The sequence below is a fragment of the Dama dama genome, chromosome 23 (assembly GCF_033118175.1).
Source record: "Dama dama isolate Ldn47 chromosome 23, ASM3311817v1, whole genome shotgun sequence".
Lineage (NCBI taxonomy): Eukaryota > Metazoa > Chordata > Mammalia > Artiodactyla > Cervidae > Dama > Dama dama.
In genome coordinates, this window is record NC_083703.1 from 57,556,757 (window position 1) to 57,567,213 (window position 10,457).

A 10,457-nucleotide genomic window follows, 5' to 3' on the forward strand; every position below is an offset into this window, starting at 1 on the left:
TAAGCGGCCAGACTGAACCAGTCAATAGGCCTCAGAACCCCAGGCAAGCACCGGCAGGGATGGAACGAGGAGAGGCAACCTGCCTACGCGCCGAAGACCCAGCCGGGCCGGGCCCAACTCTGCCCAAACGTCCACGCTCCCACCTACGCCCGTGAGAGGGCGGGCCTTGTACCGCGCCTGCGCAGTACAGCTCTCGCGCCTGCGGCCCCGAGCGCTGCTCTCGAACTGCGCCGGCGCGGTGCGCCGGACGCTAAGGGGCGGGGCTCCGTTGCGCCGCGCGCAAGCCTGGGGCAAAACCCGGGCCGGGATAGGGCGTGGGACAGCGCGTCGGGACGTCCCTCGCGTTGGGCCCGACGGCGCGTGCGCACTGGGTGGCCGGCTGGGCGGCTGAGGGGCGGGGCCGGGGCAAGAGTGGCCTCTTTCCCTCATTTGTGCCCTAGCGCCGCCCGGACACCGTGCTGGCCGCCGACACCATGAAGATCTGGACTTCGGAGCACGTCTTTGAGTAAGTTTGGGGTGGGAGCAGGTCGGCGGGGGTCACGGGGCAACTGGGGGTAGGAGGGTAGGTTGGGCCCGGAGTCGCGGCGAGTCCCCGGCACTTCTCAGGAAGCTTCCGGGCGTCGGGCCTAGTGTGGGGAGCTGGGCCCGAGCGCCTAGGAGCCCGGGGTGTGGGGTCCAAGGTCACGACCCCGGGGACGCCCCAGGAATGGGCTCCCAGGGGACACGGCCGGATGGGAGGGGCCTGGGGACGGGACCCCTGCGGCCTTCCTCTGGGGGACGCCCCCTCTGGTGGCGGGGGCGGCGCCAAGCACGAGGTCCTTGACAGCCCCGAGGATCCGGGAGAAAGGCGTGGGCTGTCGAGATTCTGGTCGCCCCGCCACCTTCAGGTAGTTTCTTAACCTCGGAATGTGGATTTAGGGTGAGCTCAGGCGACCAGGAAGTGGAACTTTTTCAGCAACTTCTTGCCTTGAGGAATTGCAATTTATGGCCTTGGAATTGGAGTCCAAGGTACAGCCCTGACCCTGGCAAGCTGTGTGACCTTGGGTTACCCATTTCCGTCGTCTGAGACATGGAAGATGACGGTGTTGTCAGGGCCTGCCACCACTGAGATGTCTTTGAGGCCATGTTCATTAACATCTCCTGGTTAGGGGGAAATGTTTGCTAAGGAAAAAGGTCTTAAACAAGTTGGATGTTGGGAATTAAATTCTTTGCTGCTTCCATGATTCATTGTACAGAAGAACCATGCCTTGAATCCCTGGTATTATTTTTGCCTGAACAAATTGTTGATCGATTATCTCATCACTCTTTATTGACTAATAATTTTTCTCTCACCGGTTTGAAATGCCACCTTCATCCTAAAACACTGCTGTGATTTGTATTTTAATCCATTTCTGAACTATCTGCCCTATTCCACTGATCTTGCTGTTGCTGCCACACTGTTTTAATTTTTATAGCTTGGTAGTATGTTTTAGCATAACCATTTGATTTGAAAACAAAAACAAAACAACGTTTCTGAAAGCAGTGTTAAAACAGATTGTAGACTTTCTACATTCTCATCGAATCAGACACATGCAGGAGTTTGCTGGATCCCAGAAAGCAGAGAATGTTAGAATCAAAGGGAAGGTTTCTTTTCTCCCTAATGTTTACCATTTTTTAGGGGGGAGACCCTAAATTTGTAGTCTTTTTGATATTCTTTAACCAGGTCAAATTCTTCTATTCTGTTTGAGCCATTAGGATCATGGGTGGTTTCTTCTTTGCAGCTTTCTTCTGGGTTTAAATGCTTAAGTTCTTTCCACTGTCTTGTAACTTTCTTCATTAACACTCTTCTCCCTAGGTTGTTCCCCACCCCTCCTCTCCACTCATTCTGCCCTTTTCTTTAATGTTTCCCTCTCTTTTTCCCCTTCAGTGTAAATGCTTAGTGAAATTCTGCTATTGGCCTTCTTGCATTTAGTCAGAGATTCTTAATTTTTCTCTTGTCACAGACTTCCCTGAAATTTGATGAAGACTCTGAGACTCTGCTCTCAGAACACAGACAGACTCACATAAATGCCCTGCGTGTTCTGGGTGAGGCCCTGATTCTCCCCAGATAATCTGTACTTCTTGATCAAGGTCCCAGCTGATACATACGCATTTTCAGCAGCCAAATCTGTACCTAGGGTTCCAGCCTCTCTTGACCTTCAAATCCTTATTTTCAGGTTTCACCAATGTGTCTCTGCTCCAGTGTTCTGTGGGCTTTTCAAACTCAGCATCCCTGAAAATAAAGTTGTTTATCTCCGCTCTCAAATTTTACACTTTGCCTGTGTTTCCCATCTTGAGGATGTTCCTAACTAACATCCAAGTCGTCTTAGATGACTTTCTGTGTCTTTCCCATCTTTGAGTTGCCAGACTTCCTTCTGAGGCCGAGCTTGTGGTTGGTATCTGGTTGAAGTCATTCATTGATTCTTACACCAAATATGAAAGCCCACTAGGCATCAGGCGCTGTTCTTTGGATCGATTCCACTTTGGTAAATAATCAAGACATCATTGCTGCCCCAGTGAACAGTGTTCCCACGTTTTATAGGTGAAAAAATTGGATAGTTCACCAAGCCAGCACCAGTTCCACTGATTGCCTGCCCTTTGGCACTGTCTTTGAATGTCTTGCAGTGTGAAGTCTTTCCACATGATTACATTAATTCAGTTAAAATGAATTTCTGGAAGATTGTTAATTGTAATATACATCCTTTGTGATTTTTGAGCTAGACGTGTTTTATAAAGCTAAGTCAACGTCAGTGTTTCCAGGTTGGCCCAGAGAGGAGAGAAGTGCTGAATTACAAATAACATACAACCATCCTGAAACCTTGCAACTGCTAATTTTTTAGAGGAGGTGGGGAAGAGATAAGTTCCAGGAAGCCAGCTACCCAGAGTCTCTGACTAGATGGAGACGGGGAAGGGCTCACTCATCTGATTCTCATTTTAGACAGTTTCCTTGGTAACAGTCAGAGTGCTTGGCCCCTATCACTTCTTTTTGTGGGGACTATTTAGATTTGTGAAATAGCTTCACTTGTATGCCTGCACTTAATGCTGAATAAGGCTTGAGATTAAAAGTAGAATGGGATTCATTTCTTGAAGTCGCTCAGTCGTGTCCAACTCTTTGCGACCCCATGGCCTGTAGCCTACCAGACTTCTCCGTACATGGGATTTTTCCAGGCAAGAATATCTTCCCGATCCAGGGATTGAACCCGGGTCTCCCGCATTGTAGGCAGATGCTTACCGTCTGAGCCACCAGGGAAATCATTTCTGTATAGTATTATAGCAAAAATGAAGGCATTAAGAGTAATGGTGGAGTTCAAGAGAGAGGAGACATATGTATACCTATGGCTGATGTATGACAGAAACCAGCACAATATTGTAAAGCAATTATCCTTCAATTAAAAGTAAATTTTTTTAAAAAAGAAAAATTATATTGGTTGTCCAGGGTTTTGCAAAGCAAGTGGGATTGAGATTTTCCTTCTGTCCACAAAAAGTTATCAGGCTTAGTTCTCTGAAAAGTTGAAATAGATTAGTACCTACTTGTTTTGCTTTTAGAAAAATAAAAAGCCACACTGTGTCGTTTATCAGTAAGTATAGTTTGAAACACCATCTTCAGATCTTGTCTTTCCTTTCAGTGAAGACGTAGAATTATTCACTTTTAATGCTCATTGTAATTAGTCAGAGACTCACTTGAAAGGGGTATCTTTTGTATTAGTATATTGTTCAGGTAAGCTGTGAAGAGAACAAATGCACATTATGTTGTAAATCACCCAAGTACATGTGTTTTTCCAGAAATAGATGCTGCAAGTTCCATGATGCTGTTGCCATCTTAATCCTTCATAAGCAAAGGCTGATGAAGAGAGACTATTAGAAAATGGCACATTAGGAGTACCTTAAAAAAAGTGTATTGAATGACCTTTTCAAAACAGATGTCAGAACCACTCCTTGGAAGAAAGTAATGAATAAAAAGATTGGCTGGAGGGGTCACAATTACTTATTACATTATTAGAGGCAAGTACATGTTTAATATGAATCAGTGATTCTTAGAAACAAAATTTACATGTGAGAGGATACTGGTGAGTGGAAAATATGACTCAAGAAACACTGGAGTGTTCTATAGGTTATTTTAACCTTTCAGGCATCAGCTGTGGCACATAACCTGTGTACTGAAAAAAAGACTGAAATCTGTACATGTTCATAATGTAGACTGATGCTGCTGCTGCTGCTGCTGCTAAGTCACTTCAGTCGTGTCCAGCTCTGTGTGACCCCATAGACAGCAGCCCCCCAGGCTCCCCAGTCCCTGGGATTCTCCAGGCAAGGACACTGGAGTGGGTTGCCATTTCCTTCTCCAATGTGTGAAAGTGAAAAGTGAAAGTGAAGTTGTGTCCAACTCTTAGCAACCCCATAGACCGCAGTCTACCACACTCCTCCATCCATGGGATTTTCCAGGCAAGAGTACTGGAGTGGGGTGCCATTGCCTTCTCCAAATGTAGACTGAGCCCCCCCGAAATCATCTTCCAGTCAACATTTCAGAAAATAATTTTCCCTAGGCAAATTAAGTAAACTTTAATTATAAAGAATAATTTGATGAGTTATATAAATGGTTTAATTTATATGCATGTTGTTAAAGGTTTGATTTTTGATTTGTGTCTGCAGCCATCCATGGGAAACCGTTACAACAGCTGCAATGCAGAAATACCCAAACCCTATGAATCCGAGTGTGGTTGGAGTTGATGTACTGGACAGACACATAGATCCCTCTGGAAAGTTGCACAGCCATAGACTTCTCAGCACAGAATGGGGACTGCCTTCCATTGTGAAGTCTGTAAGTGTGCCTTTGTTCCTGAAGCAATGTGACTGCTGTAGAGAAGTTTTCTGAACCACATTATAATTTCAGATAGGTTGTGGGAGCTGATTCTGAATGTCATTTTTGCATCAGTTCAAATTGTATTATAATAAACTTGAGTTATGAGTGTATAATGAATTGGAAATATTATTACAGTCTTCATGAAGTCACCTGATAAAACCTTCTGAAGGAAGCCAGCTACTGCTCTGTGATCTGAAAGTTTTATTCTGCTTTTCCTACTTTGCCAACAGCTAGAGCTATGGCAGCTGGGATTTGGTGCTGGTGGTTAGCAGGCAGCTGCTGGGGTCAGTGGTGCTGCGACGTTAAGTGAGGCATAATCTCAGTTTGCCATGGCCATGTTTGTTCCAAGATCTGGTGCTTCGGCCTGTACATTGGAAAATGTAATTCTATGCTCTTTCAAGGGAGCAGGTTTTAGGGAGCCATTCTATCATGATGGGAGAGAATCCTGGTATAAGTGGACCAAGTTATCTGTAGAAACTCTCTTTATAGAAGGTGGGCCCACACAGAAAACGAAAGTACATGTTTTTCACCAGGAATGTGCTAATTGCTTCCTTTGTACAAACTACTGCCCTAGATAACATGGACAAAGAAGTGAGCAGGGTTGGGATGGGCTTGGGGTCAGAGCGTGGAAGCGCCCCTGGATGTGCTGTGTTACCTTCGTCTTGAAGTGGCTGGTTTTCTGCCTGGAGAGCAGAGCCACCACATCCTCCCCCTTGGGCTGCACCAGGGAAACCCTGACAGACACTCTGAAGCTCTCCTTTCTCTCCATCTATGTTTCCCGAATGTCAGGCTCACTGCTCTATGTCAACCTAGGCAGTTTCCGCATCCTGCCTTGTCCTGCATATGTTCTCAGCTGACTGGTGGCTAAATTGTCTCTGCGGAGGGTTTTTGTGTCTGGGAGTCTCATCTTCTCCCTCAAATGGGCCTCCTTTCTGATCTTTGTCTCAATCCTTGTGTTTTTTATGAAAATACATTTTTGGTTCAAAATACTAACACATCTTTACCTTCAAATAAAATATTGATAACACTAGTTAAGAAATCCTCCTCTGATCACTAATTCCAGATGTTTTACTTAGATTATTGGTGCAGCAAGAACCAAAACATATGTGCAAGAACATTCTGTAGTGGATCCCGTAGAGAAAACAATGGAACTTAAATCTACAAATGTAAGTAACTAACCTGGCTTAGTTTTTTCTCTCTTGTGCTAGTGGTGGTGGTTTAGCCACTAAGTCGTGTCCAACTCTTGTGACCCCATGGACTGTAGCCTGCCGGGCTCCTCTGTCCATGAGATTATCCAGGCAAGAATACTGGAGTGGGTTGCCATTTCCTTCTCCATTCCCTCTTGTAGTTGATATAAAAGTGGACATACACTCTTCAGCCTGGTCTAAGAAATTCGTACTCAAGATGCTGGACAGTCTCTGCCTGTTTGCAGCCTCAGTGCTCTAATGAGCCTGCCTGTTACTTTTAGGAGGTAGCACTCAATAAAATGAATTTGGAATCAGTGTATATTATTACTATTATGGTGCTTTTGTCAAATTTATTACTTTTTTAATAAAAAGTAAGCAATGAATATTGAAAACTTCTATTTACATAGTAATATCAAAGTGGTTTATATGCTGTTTTGCATATTTAGCTAGCAAGATTTTGGTTTGTGAGTTAATTTTGGAAATGTTTTTAATCTTGGTTCCCAACACTATTTGACTTCTTTTTTTAATTCTGTAGATTTCATTTACAAATATGGTTTCAGTAGACGAGAGACTTATATACAAACCACATCCTCAAGACCCAGAAAAGTAAGTGAAAAGTATTTTAACAAGCTTATTTTACAATATATTTTAATTTTTCTTAAGTATGAAAAATGAAAATTAGGTCATCCTGAAGCTGTGCAAATGTGTTTTGTTCTAGAACTATTTTGACTCAAGAAGCCATAATTACTGTGAAAGGAGTCAGTCTCGGCAGTTACCTTGAAGGGCTGATGGCAAGTACGATATCATCAAATGCTAATAAAGTAAGTAAGGCTGCTCTCACTTACTGTGGGGGGTGGGGTGCAGGCTTGTGGGATCTTAGTTCCCCAGGCCCCTGCAGTGGAAGCACAGAGTCTTAACCACTGGGTCACCTGGGAAGTCCCTCCCCACTTGCTCTTCTTCCTGGGTCATTTCTTAGAAGAGCTGTCCTTGTGAGCTGCCTGAGCCACTGCAATGTGACGCCATGTGGGCTGTTACTGGGGTCTAGTGTGTCTGGGTTCACATCCCACCTGTAACTCTGACCAGCCTTTCATCTTGGGCAGTTAACTAAGTGAGCCTTTGTCTGCCTCAGTTTCCTATCTGTGAAGTGAAGATTAATTACCCACCTTACAGGGTTGGGTGTGAAGAGTAAATGAGATATCATGGGAAATCTGTGACTAGGGGCCCAGCACCTAGTGGGCAGGGGAAGGCGAAGATGTGTGTCACTGTTGAAAGTATAGATTCTCAGCCTGTTTCTCATTATCATCTCCCTTCACACCCAGATCCACTGTAGATATTTTCTCCTAACTATCCCCACCTTGAGAAATTATTTAATGCCAAACATTATGTCTGTAGATGCAGAGATACATGGGTCTGTGTTTGTGCCTTTTACATTAAAAGAATGAGATTTTTCCCCACTACCCCCCAACTAATTTTTGCCCCGTTGAGAATATATGATTTAAAATAAAGTTTAGAGAAAGAGATGCCTAATACACTGTTTTATAACATGTGTAATATCATTCAGCAGCCAAAAGATATTCATAGATGCCTTCTCTATGTCAGGCAGAGTGCTAGGCTAGACTGGGGACACAGCGGGGAGCAAAACAAACGTGGTGCCTGCCCCCGTGGAACTGAGAGGAAGGCGACATTAATCATACAACACGGCATTAGGAAAGGAAAAGTACAGACAGGTACGAGAGTGCTTCATGAGTGCTGAGTAAGTTGCGTTGCTGCTGAGTTCTGAGCGAGGGGTGGGTAGGCCGTGAGGGGTCTGCCAGGGAGTGGTCCAGGTGGCGCAGCTGCACATGCAAAAGGCCCGAGGCCAAAAGCAGTCGGTGCTCCTCGCTCTGTCCCTCAGGGCAGCGCAGAGCGCCAGGAGAGAGGGGTTGGAGAGGAAGTCAGACCAGAGCCTTCAGAGCCTCGGACAGGATTTTGCTGGAAAATATGGACATAAAAAGAGAAATGGAGTTTGACCTCACCATCAGAAGGGGGACCGTTCTAATCATAAAGTAAAACATCACTACCATTTAATTGTAGATTCTTTATAGAACATCTTTTGCAAACAAAATAAAAACCAGTTTTAGATCAAACCAGTTTCTCAAAGCATTTGATATTTGGTAAATAACATTAAAGAAGAAAGTACAAAGAGAAAAACTGTCCTGGTGAGGTTTAGTTTTGCTTGTCCTGCCCATTGTGACTTCCTGACGTGCTTTTCATGCATGCCTTTGTTCTCACTTGGTATCAGTAAACATACTGGATTTTTTTTTTAAGGGCCGAGAAGCAATGGAGTGGGTAATACATAAATTAAATGCTGAAATTGAGGAACTGACAGCTTCAGCAAGAGGAAGCATACGGACACCAATGGCAGCAGCAGCATTTGTGGAGAAATGATAATGGAGGTTGATAGATGGCACCCAGTTCCCCAGGTCTCTACAAGCTGGCAGTATATTTATTTGTTATTTAAAAAAATACAACTCTATTTTAGGTAGACTTTTTTTTTTTTTTAATAAGCTGAAGAAAAGCTATATGACTTGATCAAACAAAGAGGTGCAAGATTTCTAAATAAAAGGGATCAGCTGAAATTAGTATTGTCTGAAATGACTGATTTTGAGGATTCCAGTATTTATGCAAATTTTTAAGTTTTTTGAAAAGTGTGCTTGGAATTGGTATTGGCTGATGAAACCTCCTTAAGGTAGAATTTTAAAGCTTTTCATGCATTGGAACTCTACCTGGCTTTGGACCAACCCCAGAACCAAGCAGAGCCCCTTCTGCGTACGCACGGCTGCCCTGCTGTGGTAAACTTGGAGAGCTTACATGAGGGAACTCACTTTTAAAGGAGAAACTGTCATTTTAAAAAGACATTAATTGTATGGAATAATTTACTCTGCTATAAACCACCATTAAAAATCACAATGCTTTAATTTCATACTCAATATTTTTTGGAGTAAAAATTATCACAAAAGTAATACATGACTCCAACAAAAAGTACATTTTATTGTGTTATAAAGAGTACCGTACTGATTGGCCAAAGTTTTGTAACTTAGTAAAGGTATTACCTTCCTTGGATTTGTACTTTATGATTTAGTATGCTGTATCGTGGGCTGGTTATGTTAACTGAAAAAATAAAGTCATTACCAGAATTTTGCAGCGCTCTAAACTTAAACAGAAGAACAGCTGTTCACATCTTTTAGCATTTCACATTTGCCTAACTTATAAATTGCCATGTGTCAAAATCATGGTTCTGTAATTGCTAAAGCATGATATGTCAGGTTATTTGAATATAATTACTTTGTGAAGTAATTATGACCACAAAACATCTTTGTTACATGAAGAGCTGTACATCATTTGAAATTACTCAAATGATGTCTTGATCTGAAGCATATATCCCAGGGACTTAATGTTTTTAATAACACTGTGTCACTGCGGGGGATGGGGGCGGTGAAGAAGAAAAAAAGAATAAGAGGGTGAAAAAAAAAAGCACTGGCCTAAAGCACCCTGTGAACTGCTTTGCAACTTTTTTTTATAGGAAATCCTTGCCTTGGATGAACAGTCCAGTATGTGTATGTTGTAGCAGGCAATTAATTATCAACCACTAAATAAGAATATCTTTGATCCTTGGAACTGTCGCATACAGTGTATCATTATTAAAAGGTGATGAGCTCTTGCTTTTATTTCACAGTACTTAATGCTATAAACTTCTAGTCAGGTTTCCTACAAAAGAAACCAGTTAATATAGGTACATAAACCACAAAAATCATATACCAATTTAAAAATTAGTGTTTTTCTACTTAAAATACTATTTAGCTTGAGGGTTCATTGGACATTTGTAAAAGCACATTAAAGCCAGTAAGGTTTTTTTTATTATTTTTATAACATTTTTTACAATTAAAATAACATTTCAACTAAACAAAACATTGTTAAATGTTGATATTTAATAAATTGCCTTGTATAATTTCTGAAAATTATACTTGTTCTGGAAAGTGTCAGAATAGCCTAATGATAAAAAGATTTCTAAACAAAATGTTAACCTGACTTTTTTATTCTAATAATAATTCTATAAATTTTCACTCTCCAGTGTAGTTACTTTTAGTAAAGTAGCTGGTAGTTAATGGCTTTTACCTATTAAAGTAAGCATTTGAGAGGACTGGAATACTGGTGTTCATGGGTTAGAATTAAGACTCTGAGACTCTGTAGCATATTTTTTAATATTAAAGGTGGACCTTATATGAATTAAGAAAAACCTACCTGTTAATAAAAACTTCCTTTTAACTATGATGTCTTTCCTGATTATAATTTCTTTCTAATAACTGCAAGGAGTAAAAGAAGTGTTTTATCCTTGTAAGAATTCGCCTAATTGC

At 42.3% G+C, this 10,457-nt stretch overlaps 1 protein-coding gene across 1 annotated transcript; it reads left to right on the forward strand.

Annotated features, from left to right (window-relative positions):
- The first annotated feature begins 350 nt into the window (after window positions 1-350).
- On the forward strand, window positions 351-10,374 carry PRELID3B (PRELI domain containing 3B). The gene is made up of 6 exons (XM_061126912.1): window positions 351-505; window positions 4,666-4,834; window positions 5,953-6,042; window positions 6,599-6,669; window positions 6,782-6,884; window positions 8,371-10,374. Exons 1-6 carry the CDS (start codon window positions 474-476, stop codon window positions 8,488-8,490), a joined length of 585 nt encoding a protein of 194 aa, XP_060982895.1. The 5' UTR covers window positions 351-473; the 3' UTR covers window positions 8,491-10,374.
- Window positions 10,375-10,457: the final 83 nt, after the last annotated feature.